The sequence below is a fragment of the Emys orbicularis genome, chromosome 3 (genome assembly GCF_028017835.1).
Source record: "Emys orbicularis isolate rEmyOrb1 chromosome 3, rEmyOrb1.hap1, whole genome shotgun sequence".
Taxonomy (NCBI): domain Eukaryota; kingdom Metazoa; phylum Chordata; order Testudines; family Emydidae; genus Emys; species Emys orbicularis.
In genome coordinates, this window is record NC_088685.1 from 148,621,424 (window position 1) to 148,646,376 (window position 24,953).

Consider the following 24,953-nt stretch of genomic DNA (forward strand, 5'->3'; position numbering starts at 1 on the left):
TTAGTATTTGCAGTATTTATCATATTTTAGCTTTGCTCCCAGTTTAGTTCCAGCTAAACACTCTTTAAATTTGGCATCCATTTCCTGGCTCTGAGCTTCAGTGAAGAGATTCTTCCAATCACCAACATCACCTGCAAAAGAACAATGAAATAAACTATAACATCACAGGTCAGGTACATAACATTGAAATGCTGACACAAACAGCTGGAATGACTGAACTTATTGCCAAATTTCAAACCCACAAAAGGCTTGGATCTTGTATGAATGTGGATGGGGTAATTCCAGTTAAAGGTTAAAGAAAAAGCCTTGCAGTAAGTTTTATAGGTATATGTGTAAACACCCTTGAAAAGAGAGAGCTAATATTTTGACAGAACAGCAAGTGCCCGGTTGATCAGCTGCTTATGAATGTCCATTTTCTAAAGGTGAAAATTCATCATCAGCTATGAATTAAATACATTAATCACAGAGGCCACAAGAGGCATATGCTTTTAAATGTTAATTAGCTCATGACCAATTTGGATAGCTGTTCTAAGCCTTGAAATGACTATTATCACTCTGTATAAATGTACCTTTTCTGAAAAGCATGGGAGCTAATGTGCCATGTGTTTCTTGGGATTTGTTGCTCATTGATTCAAATGTGGCATTCTCTGCAATAGACTGAATCTTCTCCTCAGGCAGAGAGAACCCCAAAAATTCAGCTATTTGTTTCACTCCTCCAGGTAAGTTCTGAAAAACAAGAATTTGCTGGAGTTATGTACGAGTCAAAGAAAATATGCCTGGCATTTTCCTCTTCTCTTTTGTCAAATGAATGTAGTAGATTTTATCTTCATCCATACACAGAGCAGAACATTAGAGGAGTATATTAAGTTCAGCAGCAAGAGGTTGCAGGAACGGGTGGTTACTTTAGATAAGATTTTGGTATCTGCCTACCTTTGCCAAATGGAAATGTGTTAAGAGAATACTCTCAGTCTTTTGCGTTTCTCTCTTTTAGTATTTATTTCTACTGATTACATTTATCAAGCAGCATCAATTAGTATTGTTCTGTACAAACATGGGTATTACCTGCTCCCAAAAATTTAAGGCCCTCATCCTGCAAACTTGCACATGCTTAACTTTCAGCATATGAATAGTCTCATTGAAGCAAATGGAACTACTCACACGCCCATGTCTAAGGAGGATCAGGGCTTTCTTGCTGGAGAATGAAGGTGGGCTGCAGATAGAAGAGCTAGTAGCCAGTGGGAGAAAAGGACTGCTATTTCATATGCCTGCCTTCTCCTAGTCTTTGAAATGCACAATAAGGTTTTGCCTGGCACAAAGTGAAAACTGGACTGGACAAGATACTTGTGAATGTACTGAAGGGAACAATTCTGTATACAAACAGGTTTTTCCCATGTCTAATTTCTACAAAAATTCACCTCTTTCATTTCTTCATATGTGATGATCATGATATTCTCTTCATCCATGTGGTTGTTCCAGGAAAGAGCATGGTCAAAATATGAACTCCAGGTGACTGAAATGAAATACAGGAGATAGGTTTAAAAAGAACACACTTTAAAGTATATTTAAATTTAAATTACCCCTGAGATTAAATGTACAGCCTAACTTCAATATAGAGTCCTGGAGATATTAGATTTTTTAAATCCTTCAACTGCCTCTTCGTACTTCATTTATGAAATGGATTGTTAGAAGTCATTCACTCCAGACTTGACTTTTCACTTTCTCCTTGCAATATTTTTCAGAATAAATCCATACATCAAGACTCTACATGGCAAGTATACAACAAATTAAATTACTAAAACAAAAGTAATGTATATTCATAGAGTACCTGTATTGTCTAACCACGGTGGGGGCGTGCCTGCAGGTGGAGGCAGCACGCAGAGCTGCCTGGCCACTCCTCTGCCTAGGAGCTGAGCAAGGGGGATGTCGCCATTTCCGGGGAGTCCCCCAGGTAAGTTCCCTCAGAGCCCACCTCACCCCGTCCTGTGCCCCAACCACCTGCCCCTTCCACACCCAAATTCTTCTGCTGTGGGGGGCGGGGGCTGTGGCCCGAGACTGCCCCAGTAGTAGCCGGTGCGACAGGCGCAGGGGCTGCCTAAGCTGCCAGGCGCACCGGCCGCTGCAAAAGTCACGGAAAGTCCGTGACTTCCATGACCTCTGTGACAAACTCACAGCCTTAATTATTGTTAGTGGCGATGCTACAGAAGGAAAGAGCCCAGCCTGATTCACAATTTGAGGAGCTGGCAGTTACATAAAACATTGTAAACCTAGCTTCTTTGATCTGGATGCAATTGAGACACACACACGGAATCCACAATGCCATTTTTTCATTCTCTTGCCTCCTCCTTCCCCAGGAGAGCATCACTTGAAATGCAGGGTTGCTTTCACTGTTGTTTTCATTGGGTCTGTTTGAGCCTGATTGCTATGAAGCTCCCTGACCTGACAGGAAATTTGCCACTCATGACTGTCCCTACAGGGTAAACTCTCTTTGAAATTGGAACTATTTGGCAACAGATGATAGAATAAAAAATGGAGTTCTTCAGTTTAGAAAAGGGGTTTTATCTATTTTGATTGTAGCTCCAACCTCTGCGCAACTATAAATAGATAAAGGGTATAAGTTCTAGGGTGCACCTAAGAGAGTTAGAAGCCTAAGTCCCATTTCCAAAAGTAACAACGTTTAGGATCAGATATTTAAATGTATTTAGGCATCTAAATATGTCTAGTGCAATCTTCAAAAGTGTTTAAATTCAGTAGAAGTTAGGCACCTAGGCACTTCTTGAAAACCACACTAGGCATCTATTTGCATCTTTAGGTGCGTTTAAAAACTTTTTAAAATCTGGCCCTTAGAAGCGTAAGCCTGATTGAAAGCCAATGGGAGTTAGGAGTCTTAGTCACTGAGGTACTTTTGAAAATTTACTCCAAACCTTTATTTGGAGTGTCTCTAGGGCTATGTTTGCACTGTCTGATTCCCCTGCTCATGTCCACTTGTGCCACTTCTCATTGTGCTAGGGTGAGCCTAACTAGCAGTGTAGCCGTGGTAGCACGAGGCGTGGCAGCGGCGCCATGGCTGAGCAGCACTAAGTACAAACCCATGGGGAGTATGAACTCCTCACAGCTTAGCTGTGCCCCTGCTGCTGTTCCCCGTGCTACCACAGCTATACTGCTGTTTATACTCACACTAGCTTGATGAGAGCTAGCATGAATATGTACGTGTACATGAGAGGGGGAAATCACCCCCCTAGCTCACAGTGTAGACATAGCCTAAAACAGATACACCTGCTCAGAGGTGCAGATGAAACAATGAGAAAAATGGAGCTGAGAACAAAGGAGGAGAGACTCACGAATCTAGTTGTTATGATGTGAAATCACAAGGAGGAGGTGCCTTCTGGAGGGAGAGTAAAGCTGGGGATGAAGTAGAATCCCTGTAAAATGTATCAGCCTGATTATTCGAATGGCTCCACACCAATATTCCCACTCCTGAGGACTCTGCCAGGGTTGGCCAAGGGAGAAGCACCTTCAACTCCTTAGCACCAGGTCCCCCACCCAGATCATTAGTTTGAATCCATTTGGGATTAATTTTAACATGATGATCACAGATTCCCTTTTTTGACTACAGACCAAAGAAGAGTTGAGAACATTGTACTAGAGTGTTTATACATGCCAAGATCTAATAACTGTACCTTCTCCACTCATGAACTTCTGAAAGAACTCATCCCAGGAGCTGACATTTGGAAGCCCAGGATTTTTGTTGTAGAAGTGGTAATAGGATACAGCTACATCTTTTGGATTTCGAAATACCACCAGTACCTTTTAAAACAACAAAGTCACATGAGTCCTGGGTATTTAAGGTAACCTTTGAGCTCAAGGGTCCTGCATTAAAAAAAACTTATCAGCTCTTACAGGAACTGCAATTTGGAAAATGAAGCCTCAATCCTGCAATGTAGGGAACAGGAGAACAACTTACTAACTTCAGGGGGGCTCCAAGGAGCAATAAGGGGTATCCCATACAGATCACCTTGCAGGGCTGGGATCTAAGATTTGACCTCTTTGTTTGAATTACATTGATCAGTAAATCTACATCAATTGCAGTGATCAGTAAAAATTAAATTCTATTTTGATTGTAGCTCCAACCTCTGGAGGTTGGAATTTTTGGCCAGGCTGGAATTTTTGATTAATATATATACACAAGAGAGAAAAATCATTACATAAATCAATCGCCTAGTGGTTAAACACTTATCTGAGATGTGGGAGACCCGTGTTCAAGTCTCTATTTTGACTCAGGTTCAGATGCTTGCTTGCTTTTTCCTCTTAGGTTTTTCACAAAAAATAAGGTCTTGGCTGTGGAACAAAACCAAATTCCAAAACCTTGGAAATTTTTGCAAAAACAGAATTCTTGTTTTCCAGGCAGCCCTAAACCTAATAACTTCCCAGAGAAAACTGGGAGTTGCTTGGAAAGTGGATAGTGCCCTCCATTATTAAAATGTTCACTTACCTTCACCTTATTCTCAAAGACAGCCTTGGGAATATCATCATAATGGAGATGCGTGGAAAAGAGACGTGGAGAAGGTGCATTTTTTATTTTCTAAAGCAAAACAAAAAGTGACTAAAGTGAACCATAATATCCCTATCTTAAAGATGCTGACAATTTATAGTATCTGTACATTTACCCTAAAAAACTAATACAGTAACTCCTCACTTAACATTGTAGTTATGTTCCTGAAAAATGCAACTTTAAGTGAAACGATGTTAAACTAATCCAATTTTCCCATAAGCTTTAATGTAAATGCGGGGGATTAGGTTCCAAGGAAATTTTTTTGCCGGGGAAGCGCTGGGAGGGAGGGGGACGTGGAGGAGAAGAGGAACTTATGCAATGCTCCCTTGTAAAGTCGCTGCTCTTCCACAGAATCTTACAAGCAGTGGACAGAGCAGGCAGCCAAACAACGTTATATGGGAGCATTGCACAACTTTAAATGAGCATGTTCCCTAAGTGAGCAGCGACGTAACTTTGAAACAACGTTAAGTGGGAGGACGTTAAGTGAGGAGTTACTGTGTGTGTGTGTGTGTGTGTGTGTGTGTGTGTATATATATTAATTAATTGTTAAATTGTAGTCTCTCTTCTTACTTCTTATCATTCATAATGTCATTGAAGTGACATTTATTACTCAAAATAAGGTGTACATTTTTAATGGTGAGAGTAATTAACCACTGGAACAATTTATGAAGGGTCATGGTGGATTCTCCATCACTGACAGTTTTAAAATCAAGATAGGATGTTTTTCGAAAAGATCTGCTCTGGGAATGATTTTGGGGAAGTTCTATGGCCTGTGTTACACAGCAGGTCAGACTAGATGATCACAATGGTGCCTTCTGGTTTTAAAATTTATGAACCTATGAAGAAGAGAGGTTAAATGTCTTGCCTGAAGCCAGATAATACACCAATAGCAGAGTTGTGATTAAAGATCTCCTAACTCTTTAATCCCAATCTTGTGCTTTAATCATAAGACCACATAAAGAAAGGTAAGAGTCCAGCTGGTGTCACTACTCATGATTTGCAATTATCACTTCTCGATAGATAGATAGATAGATTTCGCCATATTCATTAGCAGAATTACATATGCCCCGATCCTGCAAAAATTTAGTCATGTTGTGACAGATTTTTGTTACTAATTTGCCTGGAGCGTCAGGTGATTAGGCTGACGCCGCAGGATTGTTTGGGGAGGAGATGACGTAACACACCAAGTGTTTAAATTTTAAAGCTTTATTAATAAAATACAGCAGAGAGTGCTGGGACTGTTTTTATGTTACTATGGGGAAGAAAGAAAGCGTTAATGCCCCAGGCCCTAACCCACTTTTATACTTACTCTTGTATTAACCAGACTGGCCAAGTCTGGGTGTAACATATTCCGATGACTCCCCTTCCCAGCAGATGTGTTGACCTACCTTATAAAAGCGGCCTGGCATTGCCTTTTTTTTTTTACATACTATTTGAGGGGGCTTTATAGGCCACAGCTGCCAAGTGTTGCCCTTTGCAATTCATATGTGCTGATAGAAGATGTAGTCAGCACATACCGCTTAGCCATGTCATTGGAGGGAGCCACCTTCCACACGTCACGATGGACCACCCAATCCCAGATAACATGTGATGCCACATTCCTAGAATGCTAAGCTACAATTGTCCCGCTCGCTAATGAAAAATTGACTTTTTTTTTTTTTTAAACCAGGGCCAATTTTGGACACTGGTAAAATTAATAAAGGGGGACACCCGAGGATTCCCATAGATATGTGCCACCATACATACATTGTATTACACCAACAAATTCTGCAGGCCTGAAGCAGCAAGAGCGGTCCCACCACCCCTGTTCGGGGTGTCCCTGGGCTTTTGCTATTACTGCTTTGTCCTGGTAACAAAGCAAGAGGGAAAGGAAAAGAACAACACAAATGCACCTATTGGGAAACTGAGGCATGGATGACAACTTTCTAAATTATTAGTTGTTTTGTTACAGCCCTGGCTTTTGTTATGGATGTTGTTTGCCTGGTTTAGGAGGTTACAACAACCATATTACATTTTAAGATTAGTAATTGCTATTGCTTGCCAAAGGGCTTTTGATTTTCTTTTTATTTTAGGGCACCACAGGAGGAACAGGGTTTGTCCTAACGGGATCCAAGGGAGGCTTGGGGCCACCCACCAGGTATTTTGCTGTGGCCCTGCTGTGTTTATTCGGACTATGCACTGTTTTTAAGGCTCCTCCCCTCCAGCCTCCTGCCACACTATGGCTCGAGCCCCATTAGCAGCTCGAGTCAGGGAGAGCCTTTTGAGGGTATTTTTTATATATATAATTATGATTATTTGGATAATTTTATAGCCAGCTGGAAACCCGGATGGTCCAGGCAGGTGGCTGGTCCACAACTGAGGCCCACGACGCCATGACCAGAAACCTAGGGAGAAACATATGTTTTGAGCTGATTGGCACACGCCCATTTTAATTTGCCTGGTAGCTGAAGCTGGTTCACTACTGGGGAGACGCGATTCACAATGGAGTACAGACCCACCCACTTGGCATTCAGAGTGTGGGCCGCCTTCCCTAGCTTTTGCAACATTACCTTATTTTTAATTTGCCATTCCCAGACGTCTTTACTGACGATTTTCTTACGCTTGGCCTTTTTTTTTTTATTTAAAGCGGTCTCTACGGCTTCATGGGTTTTACATAGCTCCTTCCTCAACTGGGCAAAGCTGAGACTTTTTGGTTGTGGCCAACAGTAAATGTGATTATTGGTAAATATAATATTTATATTATATTTGCTTATTAGCAGGTTGCTAATATTTTTATTTTTTTTAATACTTTTTTTTAGGAATTAACATATTTATTGCTTATTATATAGTATTTTAATTTTATAATTAAATGTTTTTATTACAGGGCTTTGGAGCAATAGGCAAGGACAAGCACACCCACTTTTAAGGAGTCCACTCGGTACAACCTCTGGTGTTTAATTGCTTCCCTCCCTCCCTAGCCCACTGGCTCGAGGTCCCGGGTAACCAGAAGGATTCCATGTGCAATATGGGGAGTGTGCTAGATTTTTATATTTTTGCTTCCAGAGCCTATTGATGTATGATTTTAACAACAATTTTTTTTAATTAAAAGGTCTGGCCTTATTATGCTAGAAACATACTGCATTTGTTTATATTGATAAGTATTAAACAGTGATTTTTTGCTTTCCTTTAGCAAGTCTCTTAAAACCTTAGTATTTTTTTATATTACCCAAAATATTTTGTATTTTAAGGTGGACAAAGCAAGTATTTGCATTTTAGTATATTCCATGTGCAATAGCAGTATGATTTTTTATTTGTATGTATTTTTGTATTAGGTTGTCCTGTAGCTGGGACAGAGAGCTTAATTTATTTTTAAGTTTACAGTATTTATAATTTTTGCTTTAAAACCAATTTCTCCCAATATGTTGTTTGCTGTCTAAGGATTTTTTTTGCAGAATTTACTACACAACAGTGCTAGCAACAAGACAAACGACACAAGACACAACATAAAACACAATTTCTATTATGACAGTAGTTTTATGGTATTTTGGGTTGCTTTTTACCTGGTATTAGCTTTTTTTGGTTTTTTTGAAAGACAAAAAGAACATGTTTTTACCCCCTTTGGGGGTGGCAGATTATTGCTATATATATATATATACACACATACATACATACATACATACATACATACATACACACACATACCCTTGCTGATTGCAGGCAAAACTGAGGAATTACCCTCATATTATTTTGTGTTTGTTTTATAGGCAGGTCAGGTTTTAATGGCTTTTACCTTTATTAGTTAGGTAATTTGCAGTAATATAGATGCTTTCTAGCTTGCATTTGGATTCAAAGCTATTAGTAGCTCAGAGACTCTCTTAAAAGGGACACAATCAACTTTTACCAGAGTTTTGATTACTTTTAATTTTTGCTTTTAAAACACACGGTGATTTGAAAAGGAAAACACAACCTATCGTGGCTCTCTTCGGCCAAGTGACAGTTTGATTACACAGAGCCACCTGAAGGCTCGGTGTGGGGGCATGGTTTGTTTTTTATTATTATTATTTTTAATAATAGCTTTTGTTTGCTATTTTGTTACTAAAAAACAGATTTAAATTTTTATTTTATTTTTATTTTTTTGGCTTTGACTTCCCTGCTGCAGCCATGACTTTGGTTTTTATTTAAAAACATTTTAAATTTTGTAAAGCATTGAGTTACCTTCAGGGTTAAATGCTAAATACCAAAGTTAAACAATACTAGTTACCTATGTCCGGCAAAAGTGTTTCTTGGTTTTGCAATTTTAAATGGAAAATTTAAATGGATTTTAGTGGTATTATTTAAAACAATACTAATTTATTTTAAACCTATAAAACAAAGATTGTACACATCCGGAGTGTTCTTTTAGCAAATTTGACTAACTTGTTCATAGTTAAATGATTTTACTTAGATATCTTTTTTGCCTGGATTATTTACAGACATTTTTTTGGACATTTCTCCTTCAGAATGGCTGCAAAGAAACGGAAAAAAAAAATTGGATTTTTTTTTTGTTAATATTGTTACAATGTTTAATTACTTAATTCCCTGCAGTCTCTGCAGAGTTAACTTTTTACTTTTTTTTTTTTTTTAATTATTTGCTTATTTTTTAAAATGACACTAACTCAGATTTTACCATTCCAAGTACTGTTTCAGGGATTTAAATTCCCTATGTCTGCATTTATTTTTTATTTTTTTTACTTTTGCCACTATGCCCTTAAGGCTGTTTTCCAATTTCTTTATTTGTTCCCTGCCTGCTTGTCTGGGCCCAATCCTTTTTTTTTTTTTTTTTTTTTTTAATTGAACCGTCCCTTTCCATGGGCACAGGCTTTGTTTCACTACCAAGTCAGCAAGGAGGGTGGGCTCCTCAACTAGCCCCCACTCCTTCTGGTCCCTTTCCTTTTTATAATTACCCCATGGGATGTTTTTCTCATAGCTGGGGGTGCCGTACATACGACCTTCTTCCCCCTTCACCCGCTGGACCTCTCATCGGTCTTAATGAGGGCCGCTATAGGGGTGCAACAAGGTTCCGCCCAAAATTGAGGCTCCTCACAAAGGGAGAGATCAAAGCCAGCCTCACAAGGGTCACCCGAATCATCCCCCGTGAGGCTCGCCACCTGGACAGAACGCACGGCTAGCTGACGTTTTAACTGTTTTTTTGTTTGTTTTTTAATGGCGAGCACACTGCCGTTGCGGTGTATGCAGAGCACAAATGGTCAAATCTTTGACAAGTCCCTGAAGGACTGGTACTTGCTTAGCCAGTGCTTCCAGGTGGGTGCGTTCCGCCTTTTCCGCCTGGAAGTCCTGTCTTAAGGCTTGCAACTTGTCCTGGGCATTGGCTTGGGTTGCTGCCTGGTTAGTGATCTGCGCTTTCAATTGCTTAATTTCCACCAGCTCTTCCCTTTTTCCCAACTCCTCTTTTTGTCCCGACAACATTTGATACCACATGGCTGCTGCAGTCCAAATTAATCCCACAGCTGCCCCTAGGTTTTTGCCCTTCTACTTTTCATACTTAGCATATAGATCTAACAAATCCTGCCAAGAATGCACACTGCTTTGAAGCTCCATCATGGAATCCCGGGGATTGTATTCCACCTTGGTGAGAGCCCTCTCCAGTCGGGAGAGGTTTTTACCCCCCCTTTGAAAGAGCAGGGTCCCATCCCTCTTTGCTGCCTCTCCCGTGGCTCGGGCATCAGGTTCACCTGCCTCCCGTGATGCCAACTGACTGGGCAGCTGGACTACCGCGTTCGTACTCCCAAATGCCCGTATGTCTAGGCATGAACCCATCGCTGATGTCATCACCCACGACTGCGGGACTCCCGAGTCCGCAGCTGTACCCTTCTGTTTCCTGAACATGTTATTACAATACCTCAGTACACCTCTCAAGATCTTTTAATTACTTGAGATTTCACGTAGCTCTTACCGACTGACACCGGGGCTTACAATGCTCACCCTTCCCAGGCCGGAGGGAGAGATGCTAAGTCTCCCTCTGTATTACTGGGTCCGTTCCCACTGAGGGTCCATATACCAAGTGCCCCCTTGGGCTGAGCGAGAAACCCAAAGCTCTCCTCTTCAAGTGCCCCTCTCGGGCTGAGCGAGAAACCCTAAGCTCTTTTCCTACACTCAGGCATATTACGGCTGAGTGTGTATGAACCGAGAATTGTCCACCTGGAGCGAGAATCTCTTAAGTCCTCCTCCTAATACCCGGGACTTCTACAGCCGGGGGCATACCCACCAGCACCCTTCCCCTGCCAACCAGGGGGGAAGAGAGGAATGCTAAACCTTTCTCCAGTTCTCAGGCATACTACGGCTGAGGGTGGGCACCACCTTTATTATAAAAACCTCAACATGCAATACCAACAGTGCCAGCCAGAGCAAACATGAAATACCAAGGGCAGAACAGTTGGTGCGCTCCGCAGGGCTCCCCCCCTCCGTAATTCTCCACCAAAACTGTGACAGATTTTTGTTACCAATTTGCCTGGAGCGTCAGGTGATCAGGCTGACGCTGCAGGATCGTTTGGGGAGGAGACGACGTAACACACCAAGTGTTTAAATTTTAAAGCTTTATTAAAGTCACTCGGGAAGAAAGAAAGTGTTAATGCCCCCAGGCCCTAACCCACCCACTTTCATACTCACACCCGCACTACCCAGACTGGCCAAGGGTGGGTGTAACGTCAGAAGAAGAGAAGGGGAAAGGTGGATGGGAGTGCTGTCCTGGGCCCAGGGCATCCAAGAATCTGTTGTGCTCTCCAAGTTGCTCCAGCTCTCAGGAGGGTTTTAAGTCCTGGGCTTCTTTGGGGGTGTTTTTGTTCAAGGCCCTCTGTTCCTGGTGCTCTTTGGACCAGTCCAAACAGGCTTGCTATGGTCTTTTTCCCTTTCCCAACACATCCCAGCTTCAGGGATGCCTGGCTCCCCCTCTGGTTGTCTCGTTTGTGTTTTTAGACTCTGCAGCCCTGGGCTTTATTTTCCTCTCTACTGTTTTCGCTGTCCTGCAGGGGCAGGTCTGTGTAGTTGGTTTTTCACGGCCGCTTGGGCAATTTTCAAGCCCCCGTCTTTCCTGGCTGTCAGCCAAGTCTCGGCTGCGAGCAGTGTCCTTGGGTGGAAGCCAGCGTTTTATCTTCGGACTGAGCTTGCTAGCTGAAGTGTTGAGGTAACCCGTTCTTTGCTCTTTTCTCTTCCCGCCCCCCGCCCCCGCTTTCGGCCTCTTATAACCTACAAAAAACCTTCCACTCACACACCTTTGGCCCTCCCTAAAATGCTTTGCGATGCTTGCAACAGCGTTAGCAATATACAGTGCTGATCTACCTTCCCGGGGGGGGGGGGGGGGAACTCCCTAAGGGGAGGCGGCCATTGGGGGTGTAACAATGTGCTAAACTGGAAAAAAATCAAACCTCTTACTTCATTTTTTTCTAGCCTCAGTTTACCAGAAAATTATTTCATTAACTTTTTTTTTTTTTTAAAGAAGGAACTTTTAAAAAAAAACTTTTGCACTCAAAATTTACTCACAAGAACAACAGACTCTGAAATTCCAGTACATGAGTAACAACATTTACAGGGGTAAATGAACTTTTTTTCCTTTTTGTTTACAAAAGTTAATTTACTTTCAAATCACACTTGTTCATTTGTGTTTCAATACTTTAGAATATAATTTTAGACAGAAAAGGTAATTAAAATAGAATTAAAATCAAATTTTCTGATGCAGAAGTTTATAAACTATCTGAAAATTGTTTTATGCTTATATGAGCTATAGTAAAATAAAGACATTCAAAATATTATATGCTAAAAGTAAGTTTCACGAGTTAGTCCATGCTGACCTGAAATTTTTCTGAAGCTTCAAATTCAAGCACATGGATACGTTCTAATAGTGATACTTCCTTATTATTTGGTAGTGCATTTATCACGTCATTTAAAATGTGTTGAGTCCAATTAGTTCCTGAAACATAAAATAAGTGTGTTGAGGAACCAAACAGGAATTTTCAAACCACAGGCAGTTAAATATCCATCACAACTTTCAAAATAGTTATTATTCTTGTGCTTCATATAACCTGTAACAGTAGCACGTACATAAGTTTCAAACAAAAGTGTAATCTTAAATTGTGTCTCTGTAATGAAACATTGCAGGTGACAATGGATTTCGTGTGTTTTGTGCAGCTACAAGTTCTAGATCAGTGGTCTCCAACCTTTTTACGCCCAAGATCACTTTTTGAATCTAAGGGCAACTCAGGATCTACCCCACCCCTTCCCTGAGGCCCTGCCCCTTCCCCAAAGCCCTGCCCCGCTCACTTCATCCCCCCCCCCTCTGTCACTCACTTTCCACCACCCTCACTCCCTTTCACCGGGCTGGGGTTCGGGGGGTGTGTGGGATGGGGCCAAAGGTTTCGCAGTGTGAGAGGGGGCTCTGGGCTGAGCCTGGGGCAGGGGGTGGGGCTGAGGGGTGCAAGCTCTAGGAGGGAGTTTGGGTGCAGGAGGGGGCTCCGGACTGGGGCAGAGTGTTGGGGTGCAGGAGGGGGTACAGGGTGCTGGTTCTGGAAGGGGGAGTCAGGGCTGGGGCAGGGGGTTGGGGTGCAGGAGGAGCTATGGGGTGCTGGCTGAGAGGGGGGTCAGGGCTAGGGCTTGGGGTGCAGGAAGGGGTTCAGAGTGCAGAAGGGGGTATGGGGTGCTGGCTCCGGGAGGGGGCTCAGGGATGGGGGTTGTGGTGCAACCTCCCACCGGGCAGCACTTACCTCCAGCGGCTCCCAGTTGGCGGCGGGCGCAGCGAGGCTAAGGCAGGCTCCCTGCCTATCCTGCCCCCACACTGTGCCTGGAAGGAGCCAATGGGTCCCTGCAGCCCCTGAGGTGGGGGAGCGTGGCTCCATGCGCTGCCCCTCTCTGCAAGCACCATCCCCGCAGCTCTCCTGGCCAATGGGAGCTGTGGGGGCAGTGCTTGCATGCAGGAGCAGCGTGCACGGAGGGAGACCCCTGCCCCCACCCCACAGGGCCACGGGGCTGTAGTGGCCGCTTCAGGGAGCAGTGTGGGGCAGGAGTAGCCTTAGTGGCAGCCACACTGCACTGCCACTGGAGATTGCGATCGACTGGGAGATCCTCAAGGATCGACCAGTCAATGGCGATTGACCAGTTGGTGACCACTGTTCTAGATATTCCCAGAGAAACCATACTTTAGCTACATTGCTATGTGCATGTAATGACCAGCCCTGGTAGGCATTTTGGCCCAGATCTTCTCCTCCTTTTGTACAGCAGACCCAGATCCTCAGAGGAATTTAGGCACCTAACACCTAGTCATTTGACCAGAGAGAATATGACTCTTTAGCCTGGTGGTCGGAGCACACACCTGGAAGTTGGGAGACCCAGGGTACAGTGCCCTTGCTCTAATGGCTAATTATTTATGAACAGCTTCAACAGAGGAGACTGAAGGAGCCCCCCCACACACATATCAGAATCTCCTGTAGCTTGGCGGTTAGTGCACCTCTCCTGAGGGGGGGAGACCCCTGTTCAAATCTTCTCTTCCCATCAAACGCAGGAGGAAATTGAAGTTGGGTATCCCACATAAGTGCTGGGCTAAAAGTTATAAGATGGGTGGTGGTGACAGCATTACCACATCCTCTGGCCAGATTTTGAATAGGGCCTGATACAGTAAGCAGACTCCGTGCACACCTACCAGACAGGGTCTATGGGTGAGCTAGGTAGAGGGAACACCTGTCTTCTTCCAGTTGTGGATTGCTCTGGGGCTTAAGTAGGAGATAGGCATCCAGATGCCAAGAGTGAGGCAGCAACGTAGGTGCCTAGGAAACTTTTACAGTGGAATTTTAGACACTGAGTAAGTTAGGCACCTACAGGATTAGGTGGAAGCAGGTTTTGTGGATTGGCGTGGAACTTAAAACTGGGGTTTAGGTACTTAAGCACTTTTGTGGATCTGGGCCTTAGACCTGCTACTACACAGAATTCTCCTTAGCAAAGGACAGGACAGGAGACTAAAAAACAGAGAGGAAGGGCGGGCAAGTGATTAAGAGGTGTTGCTTCAAGGTCCCGCAAAATGACACCCGTTCTTTCTCCATTGCTCCACTCAGCTGCTTTCTTTTGGTTTGGTAGTGAGGAGTAGAGCAGGAGTTATGCCCAGGAGCAGCTATCTAAGGCAACAAAGAGCGCATTGGTAAGAGAGTAAGGTCTTTGGAGGAAGATCATGCGACCTCTGCAAGGCTGAAGAGTCGGGAGGTGGATTCCACTCCATATCCTGACAGGGTGAGCAGGGAAGAGCTCAGGAGGAGGAGATGTGGTGTGAGTGTGGTAGTGGTAGTACTGAAAGGGATATCTGGGGAGAAAAAAAAAATGATGGGGTTGAGGGCAAAGAGTTTCAGATGGAGGAAGACAGATGGAAGGAAAGAGCATAGGACAAACAGGAGAAAACTAAAGAAGTTGGGAATGTTTAGAGAAATCCTCGATGTTTTGGTGGATCAAAGAATCACTACTTCTTCTTCCACCATTAACTAGTTTAATAACTTAATAGATCTCTCCCATCACTAATTTCTATTGAAAAAATTGCAGTGTCTGGAAGAGGACTCTACTTTTGGTCCCGCCCATCACTCTAAACATAAGCTATTTTTGAGTAATTCAAGTGCAAAGAAAATACCTGAAATCTTTACAAGAGTGAATGGCTCAAAGAGTCAACAAACCGTTACCAAATCTTCTGAAAAAAAATATCAGCCTTGGGCTGAGAACAAATGAGATGGGGCATTGAATGTATCCCCTTAAAAGAGGTGCTACTGCACCCTTAACCCAGTGATGCGTGTAGGAGTAGATGTTGCTAAAGCAGGTGGGGAGTTGGAGCATGAGGGTTAAATCCTATCGGGGGCTTCAGTGTCAGGAGCTGAGCTAAGGCAGTCAGGTGTAACTAAGCCCTGGTCTACACTACGATTTTAGGTCGAATTTAGCAGCGTTACCTCGATTTAAGCCTGGACTTGTCCACACAACAAAGCCCTTTTTTTCGACTTAAAGGGCTCTTTAAATCGATTTCTTTACTCCACCTCCGACGAGGGGATTAGCGCTGAAATCGGCCTTACTGGGTCGATTTTGCGGTAGTGTGGACGCAATTCGACAGTATTGGCCTCCGGGAGCTATCCCAGAGTGCTCCATTGTGACCACTCTGGACAGCGCTCTCAACTCAGATGCACTGGCCAGGTAGACAGGAAAAGGCCCGCGAACTTTTGAATCTCATTTCCTGTTTGGCCAGCACGGAAAGGTGCAGGTGAGTGCAGATCTCATCAGCAGAGGTGACCATGATGGAGTCCCAGGATCGCAAAAGAGCTCCAGCATGGACCGAACGGGAGGTACAGGATCTCATCGCCGTATGGGGAGACGAATCTATGCTAGCTGAACTCCATTCCAGTAAACGAAATGCCAAAACATTTGAAAAAGTCTCCAAGGGCATGAACAACAGAGGCTATAACAGGGATGCAAAGCAGTGCCGTGTAAAAATTAAGGAGCTAAGGCAAGTCTACCAGAAAACCAGAGAGGCAAACGACCACTCCGGATCAGAGCCCCGAACATGCCACTTCTATGATGAGCTGCATGCCATGCTAGGGGGTACAGCCACCATTACCCCAACCTTGTGCTTTGACTCCATCAATGGAGAAGCACGCAACACGGAAGCGGATTTTGGGGACGAGGAAGATGATGATGAAGAGATTGAAGATAGCACACAGAAGGAAGCGGAGAAACCATTCCCACACGTTATGAAGGTTAAAGAAGCCAAAAGACTGTGGCTTACCATGGCTGCCTGCAAGCCGAATTCTGTTGCCTGGCCCTGCGTGAGTGATCTCTCACACCAAACCAGCAGGCCCTCAATATAAGAGGCAAAATGCGAACCTTGTAAGAAAGCACATGTGCTATGTAATGTGAACAGCAAGGTTTAACGTGAAAGAGTCTACCCATTGTTCTCTAAAATGTGTCTTTTTAACTACCACTCTCCCTTTTTTTTCCTCCACCAGCTGCATATGTTTCTCCTTCCCAGTGGCTAGCGAAGATTAGAAGGTGAAAAAAACCGCACTCGGGATGAAATGTTCTCTGAGCTCATGCTGTCCTTCCAGACTGACACAGCACAGTAGAATGCGTGGAGGCAGACAATGTCAGAGTGCAGGAAAGCACAATATGGTGGGCTGAAGAGGATAGGTGGCGTCAGCTTGCTGACAGAAGGCAAGAGTCAATGCTCCGGCTGCTGGAGCATCAAATTGATTGATTCAGGTATGTTAGCAACAAGAAGAAAGTCAAGGAAAGTGTGGGCCCCTTACTGAATGAAGGAGGCAACCTAGTGACCGAGGATGTGGAAAAAGCTAATGTACTCAATGATTTTTTTGCCTCTGTCTTCACGAACAAGGTCAGCTCCCAGACTGCTGCACTGGGCAGCACAGTATGGGGAGAAGGTGACCAGCCCTCTGTGGAGAAAGAGGTGGTTCGGGACTATTTAGAAAAACTGGATGTGCACGTCCATGGGGCCGGATGCGCTGCATCCGAGGGTGCTAAAGGAGTTGGCGGATGAGATTGCAGAGCCATTAGCCATTATTTTTGAAAACTCATGGCGATCGGGGGAGGTCCCGGATGACTGGAAAAAGGCTAATGTAGTGCCCATCTTTAAAAAAGGGAAGAAGGAGGATCCGGGGAACTACAGGCCAGTCAGCCTCACCTCAGTCCCTGGAAAAATCATGGAGCAGGTCCTCAAGGAATCAATTATGAAACACTTAGAGGAGACGAAAGTGATCAGGAACAGTCAGCATGGATTCACCAAGGGGAAGTCGTGCCTGACTAACCTAATTGCCTTCTATGAGGAGATAACTGGCTCTGTGAATGAGGGGAAAGCAGTGGATGTGTTATTCCTTGACTTTAGCAAAGCTTTTGATACGGTCTCCCAAAGTATTCTTGCCGCCAAGTTAAAGAAGTATGGGCTGGATGAATGGACTGTAAGGTGGATAGAAAGCTGGCTAGATCGTCGGGCTCAACGGGTAGTGATCAATGGCTCCATGTCTAGTTGGCAGCCGGTTTCGAGCGGAGTGCCCCAGGGGTCGGTCCTGGGGCGGGTTTTGTTTAATGTCTTTATTAATGATCTGGAGGATGGTGTGGACTGTACTCTCAGCAAGTTTGCAGATGACACTAAACTGGGAGGCGTGGTAGATACACTAGAGGGTAGGGATCGGATACAGAGGGACCTAGACAAATTAGAGGATTGGGCCCAAAAAAACCTGATGAGGTTCAACAAGGACAAGTGCAGAGTCCTGCACTTAGGACGGAAGAATCCCATGCACAGCTACAGACTAGGGACCGAATGGCTAGGTAGCAGTTCTGCAGAAAAGGACCGAGGGGTCACAGTGGACGAGAAGCTGGATATGAGTCAACAGTGTGCTCTTGCTGCCAAGAAGGCTAATGGCATTTTGGGCTGTATAAGTAGGGGCATTGCCAGCAGAGCGAGGGACGTGATCATTCCCCTCTATTCGACATTGGTGAGGCCTCATCTGGAGTACTGTGTCCAGTTTTGGGCCCCACACTACAAGAAGGATGTGGAAAAATTGGAAAGAGTCCAGCGGAGGGCAACAAAAATGATTAGGGGTCTGGAGCACATGACTTATGAGGAGAGGCTGAGGGAACTGGGATTGTTTAGACTGCAGAAGAGAAGAGTGAGGGGGGATTTGATAGCTGCTTTCAACTACCTGAGGGGGGGGTTCCAAAGAGGATGGAGCTTGGCTGTTCTCAGTGGTGGCAGATGACAGAACAAGGAGCAATGGTCTCAAGTTGCAGTGTGGGAGGTCTAGGTTGGATATTAGGAAACACTATTTCACTAGGAGGGTGGTGAAGCACTGGAATGCGTTACCTAGGGAGGTGGTGGAATCTCCTTCCTTGGAGGTTTTTAAGGCCCGGCTTGACAAAGCCCTGGCTGGGATGATTTAGTTGGGAATTGGTCCTGCTTTGAGCAGGGGGTTGGACTAGATGACCTCCTGAGGTCCCTTCCAACCCTGATATTCTATGATTCTATGATATGGTTGAGCTGCAGGAAAGGCAGCAGGAGCACAGACTGCCGCTACAGCCCCTGTGTAACCAACAGCACTCCTCCACAAGTTCCATAGCCTCCTTACCCAGACGCCCAAGAACGCGGTGGGGGGGCTCTGGCCACCCAGCCACTCCACCCCAGAGGATTGCCCAAGCAACAGAAGGCTGGCCTTCAATAAGTTTTAAAGTGCAGTGTGTCCTTGTCCTTCCCTCCTCCCTCACCCCACCCGGTGCTTCCCTCCTCCCCCACCCCTCCCAGGCTACCTTGGCAGTTATCCCCCTATTTGTGTGAATTAATAAAGAATGCATGAATGTGAAGCAACAATGACTTTATTGTCTCTGCAAGCGGTGATCGAAGGGGGAGGGGAGGGTGGCTAGCTTACAGGGAAGTAGAGTGAACCAAGGGGTGCGGGGGTTCATCAAGGAGAAACAAACAGAACTTTCACACCGTAGCCTGGCCAGTCATGAAACTGGTTTTCAAAGCTTCTCTGATGCGCACCGCACCCTCCTGTACTCTTCTAACCGCCCTGGTGTTTGGCTGTGTGTAATCAGCAGCCAGGTGATTTGCCTCAACCTCCCAACCCACCATAAACGTCTCCCCTTTACTCTCACAGATCTTGTGGAGCGCACAGCAAGCAGTAATAACAATGGGAATATTGGTTTTGCTGAGGTCTATCCAAGTCAGTAAACTGCACCAGCACGCTTTTAAACGTCCAAATGCACATTCTACCACCATTCTGCACTTGCTCAGCGTATAGTTGAACAGCTCCTGACTACTGTCCAGGCTGCCTGTGTATGGCTTCATGAGCCATGGCATTAAGGGGTAGGCTGGGTCCCCAAGGATAACTATAGGCATTTCAACATCCCCAACGGTTATTTTCTGGTCTGGGAAGAAAGTTCCTTCCTGCAGCTTTTGAAACAGACCAGAGTTCCTGAAGACGCAAGCGTCATGTACCTTTCCCGGCCATCCCACGTTGATGTTGGTGAAATGTCCCTTGTGATCCACCAGGGCTTGCAGCAGCATTGAAAAGTACCCCTTTTGGTTTATGTACTCACTGGCTTGGTGCTCCGGTGCCAAGATAGGGATATGGGTTCCGTCTATCGCCCCACCACAGTTAGGGAATCCCATTGCAGCAAAGCCATCCACTATGACCTGCACATTTCCCAGAGTCACTACCCTTGATAGCAGCAGCTCTTTGATTGCATTGGCTACTTGGATCACAGCAGCCCCCACAGTAGATTTGCCCACTCCAAATTGATGCCCGACTGACCAGTAGCTGTCTGGCGTTGCAAGCTTCCACAGGGCTATCGCCACTCGCTTCTCAACTGTGAGGGCTGCTCTCATTTTGGTATTCTGGTGCTTCAGGGCAGGGGAAAGCAAGTCACAAAGTTCCATGAAAATGCCCTTACGCATGCGAAAGTTTCGCAGCCACTGGGAATCGTTCCAGACCTACAACACTATGCGGTCCCACCAGTCTGTGCTTGTTTCCCCGGCCCAGAATCTGCGTTCCACGGCATGAACCTGCCCCATTAACATCATGATGTGCACATTGCCGGGGCCCGTACTTTGTGTGAAGTCTATGTCCATGTCTAGCTCCTCATCACTCTCATCACCGCGCTGCCGTCGCCTCCTCGCCTGGTTTTGCTTTGGCAGGTTCTGCATATACTCCAGGATAATGCAAGTGGTGTTTAAAGTGCTCATAATTGCCGCAGTGATCTGAGCGGGCTCCATGATCCCAGTGCTATGGCGTCTGGGCTGAAAAAAGGCGCGAAACAATTGCCTGCCGTTGCTTTCACAGAGGAGGGGAGGGAGGGGGGGCCTGACAACATGTACCCAGAATCACCCGTGACACTGTTTTTGCCCTATCAGGCATTGGGATCTCAACCCAGAATTCCAATGGGCGGCAGAGACTGTGGGAACTGTGGGATAGCTACCCACAGTGCAACGCTCCGGAAGTCGACGCTAGCCTCGGTACTGTGGACGCAGTCCACCGACTTAATGCACTTAGAGCATTTTGTGTGGGGACACACACAATCAACTGTATAAAAACGATTTCTAAAAAACCGACTTCTATAAATTCGACCTAATTTCATAGTGTAGACATACCTTGAGTCTAGTTAGGCCCAGACCCATAAAAAGGGTTATCTTCACAAGAGGAGGAGGCAAGGTTTTGCTGACTAAAACAAGGACAGTGAGCTCTGGAGGTATACGAGATGCTTTCCCTGTTTGTTCACAGTTTACTGTTAAACCACATTAAGGGAACTTAGCCAGGAATTTTCCTGATGTATGTTATTTTGACTGAACAAGAACCCTGTAAATAAACTGGAAATCTCAGAGTTGCTTTTCTTTTTAATTTATTGAGCCTGGGTCTCCTGTGAACTATCTTCCTTATGCAGCTGCTCAGCCCATGGCTGTGTCAGGAAAAAATTAAGCTTAACGGTTAGTTTCTTTCGTAATGGGAGTTATAATTTAAGTGCTTTCTCAAATATGCCTACAATGCTGCTTAGGCAACAGTATAATGTATTTATTATTTAGGTACTCTGGTTAAATTTCCTATATAACTGTAATGGTGATTTCCCATTAGCCAATCAGATTCCTTTCAGTTTGCTTAGAACAAACTTCTTCTCCTGCATCTAGAAAACTCCTTTCCTCCTTCATCTTCATCTTCAAAGAACATGTCCTACAAGGCCTTTACAAACACGACTCTTGCAAGCCCCTATCACCACCTCAAGTTCTTGCCATCTCTTACAGTAGGATTTTCAAAATTTCTCAGCATTGGCCTAACTTTACACCCTTGGACTTCAATGGGAGCAGAGTTAAGCTAACACTGATCACCTTTGAAAATCCCACCCTAAATATCCTGTGTGTGTGTGAACTGTCTAGTCTGTGCCTGTTCTAGACTGGTCGCAGGGCTAATGTTTCTTGATAACTTTGTTCAGCTCTAAGCACATGGTTGGTGTTTTATTAACAATAAAGCTTTGGGGCAGTTCAGATTCTGGTCTGGCTCTGAATTCTGTGGGTTGATCCCATCTCTTTACAATATAGACTCATAGACTTTAAGGTCAGAAGGGACCATTATGATCATCTAGTCTGACCTCCCGCATGATGCAGGCCACAAAAGCTGACCCACCCACTCCTGGAATAATTCTCTCCCTTGACTCAGCTGTTGAAGTCCCCAAATCATGATTTAAAGACTTCAAGTCGCAGAGAATCCTCCAGCAAGCGACCCCTGCCCCATGCTGCGGAGGAAGGCGAAAAACCTCCAGGGCCTCTGCCAATCTACCCTGGAGGAAAATTCCTTCCTGACCCCAAATATGGCGATCAGCAGAACCCCGAGCATGTGGGCAAGATTCTCCAGCCAGACCCGCATTGACCATTGATACTAATTACCTGCGATGGCACGTTATTGACCTATTGACTAAAATCACGTTATCCCATCAAACCATCCCCTCCATAAACTTATCAAGCTTAATCTTAAAGCCAGAGAGGTCTTTCGCCCCCACTGTTTCCCTCGGAAGGCTGTTCCAGAACTTCACCCCTCTGACGGTTAGAAACCGTCGTCTAATTTCAAGCCTAAACTTCCCGACGGCCAGTTTATATCCATTTGTTCTCGTGTCCACATTAGTACTGAGCTGAAATAATTCCTCTTCCTCCCTGGTATTTATCCCTCTGATATATTTAAAGAGAGCAATCATATCCCCCCTCAGCCTTCTTTTGGTTAGGGTAAACAAACCGAGCTCCTCGAGTCTCCTTTCATACGACAGGTTTTCCATTCCTCGGATCATCCTAGTGGCCCTTCTCTGTACCCGTTCCAGTTTGAGTTCATCCTTTTTAAACATGGGAGACCAGAACTGCACACAGTACTCCAAATGAAGTCTCACCAGCGCCTTGTATAACGGAAGCAGCACCTCCTTATCCCTACTAGAAATACCTCGCCTAACGCATCCCAAGATCGCATTAGCTTTTTTCATGGCCACGTCACATTGCCGACTCATAGTCATCCTGCGATCAACCAGGACTCCGAGGTCCTTCTCCTCCTCCGTTACTTCCAACCGATGCGTCCCCAGCTTATAACTAAAATTCTTGTTAGTCATCCCTAAATGCATCACCTTACACTTCTCACTATTAAATTTCATCCTATTACTATTACTCCAGTTTACAAGGTCATCCAAGTCTCCCTGCAGGATATCCCGATCCTTCTCCGAATTGGCAATACCTCCCAACTTTGTGTATACGAAGGTATAATCGTGCATAAGCACAGAGACTGACATATGCTAATATTTCCTGACAACTGTATTTTTAAGCTTTGTATAATGTTGGATGACTCTTTCCATTTAACTTAATACATCCAACAACATCTATGTCTCGGTGCTAAATCACTGCTGGATTCAACCCATGTATCTGAAATTATGGAAGAGGAAAACACACGGCTTACTGATACACTGCTTCCCTGTGACAAATGAGGATTTACTGCAAGTAGCATTTAAACTTCCGTGCTTTTCTGCACTCTTCACAATGATCACACACATATTTGACACCATTCATGTTTACTTTTCATTTTGCACAAAAAAAATCTACACTCACCGCATTTAGGATAAGCCGCTAGGAACACATCGTCTTGTCTAAATTCTATGGAGTCCAGCGCTTGGAAGGTCTCAGCACTGCACAATCCAATAGGGTACAGCACCCCCTTGTAGGAGAACAGTAGCTCTTCAGATTCCTTTCCTTTAACATCATCGAAATATTTCTCTATTTCCTTAATAATACTGCTCTTAGCCATGGCTGGAGCTTGCTGTGCCTCTTGCCAGATTCTCTCCTTAAACAGTGTGTCTCTAGCGTTCTTTAGGGTACGGAGGCAGAGGTGGAACTTTTAAACAAACTTCTAGGCACATGCACTGTCTGACTCTGCTGCTCTTGCCCAGCAGTGAGGGAAATTGCAGCTAAAAAAAACAGTTCTGAATTACACAGTCCCTGGTGTGAACTCTTGGCTGTAAACTGCAACTGGTTTCAGCCAGTGTTGTAGATTACACTGAACTTTAGCTTCCCCTGGGAGTGAGTGGTGCTGGGAGGAGTAACTGTCTATAGACATTACTAGCGGGAAGAAGGGGGATAAATTATGCTGATTCAACCCCTTGGACTCCACACAGAATGATAAGAATACTTTCACCTGATCCCCTTGCTGCTAGTTTTCCACCTTGTGTAAAATTATCTACGTAGGCCAGCCTGGGATTTGCTGCTGTAGAATCTTTGCAGTTGGTTGTATGAAAACTGGGAGTAGCAAAACTGGATGAGTCACAACGACAGGAGAGAGAAAGGAGTAAAGGTGGGGCAGGATAACTGCTTCTTATGCTTATAGGATTACAATGGTTTTACTAGGGAGAGACTGGGAGCTCTTCGGAGTAAAGATTGTCCTAACTTTCTCCTATAAGCCTAATAATAATAATACACAGCTAAACCCTAACTTAGCCAACACCAACCAGACAACCTTCATTGTTCGGGCTAGCTACCAAATATCTAATATCAACCTTCCACATAAGAACCTGCCACTGTCCACAAGGGACTCAACATAACCCAGTTAGACCCATTCACCAACATTCTTCAGAGACTCCATAACTCAGTTATAGGCCAGAAATCAAGTTAATTATGTCCAGTCTCAGCATGACCCCAAGGTCATGTAAAAAGTCTTGGAAAACAGGTTTGGGATCCCCTTGTGCAGGGTATGTGCAGAAGGGTGGATATCAAGGCCCAGCAAAACACACATTTTATAATTCATATACACAGTAAGGAAGACTTTCATATTTTTGCAAAGTAATGTAATAGTTTTCCCCATTAGTAAGGGGAAGATAAGTAAGGATAACAAAGGTAAAGTTAAATTTCGGGTTAGTATCTTGTCTCAGAATTCCCACACTTTCTGGAATTCAGGGTTGTTATGAGCTGCAACATACTCTAAATTCCTGGCTTTCAAACTACTATTTTTAAATAGCTAAAGTGTGGTCAATCAGTGGTCTAGTTAGAGTCTTAACATTGACAACGTTTTGCATTTGGCATTCCTCCTCTCCCCAGCTCTCTGCAACACCAATCGTTTTTTTCAGAAATACTGATTAATTCTCTACATGGCTGTTAGAACAAAGGTCTGAGACTGGGTGAGCATTACCAGCTGGTTTGTTTTCCAAAATGCTGTTAGCAGTGCTCAAAAGGTCATACCTGTTAAAGCAGAACAAACACTTTTAAAGGAAAGTCTTCCCAGTGTCACTCTGCTAACCCACTCCAGAAATAATCTCCATTTCCCATTGTGGGCTCTTGTCCCTCACCTCACCTTCATTTCTAAAAATGGAGAAAATGCAGGGATATATGTGTATTAACACT

General features: G+C 44.5%; 1 protein-coding gene across 1 annotated transcript; it reads right to left on the minus strand.

Moving 5' to 3' along the window:
- Positions 1-23,412, minus strand: LOC135876101 (sulfotransferase 6B1-like). The gene is made up of 7 exons (XM_065401280.1): positions 23,172-23,412; positions 12,373-12,491; positions 4,490-4,579; positions 3,678-3,804; positions 1,416-1,510; positions 570-726; positions 1-131 (listed from the first exon to the last, which is right to left on the minus strand). The coding sequence occupies exons 1-7, from the start codon at positions 23,365-23,367 to the stop codon at positions 1-3; spliced, it is 915 nt and encodes a 304-aa protein (XP_065257352.1). The 5' UTR covers positions 23,368-23,412.
- Positions 23,413-24,953: the final 1,541 nt, after the last annotated feature.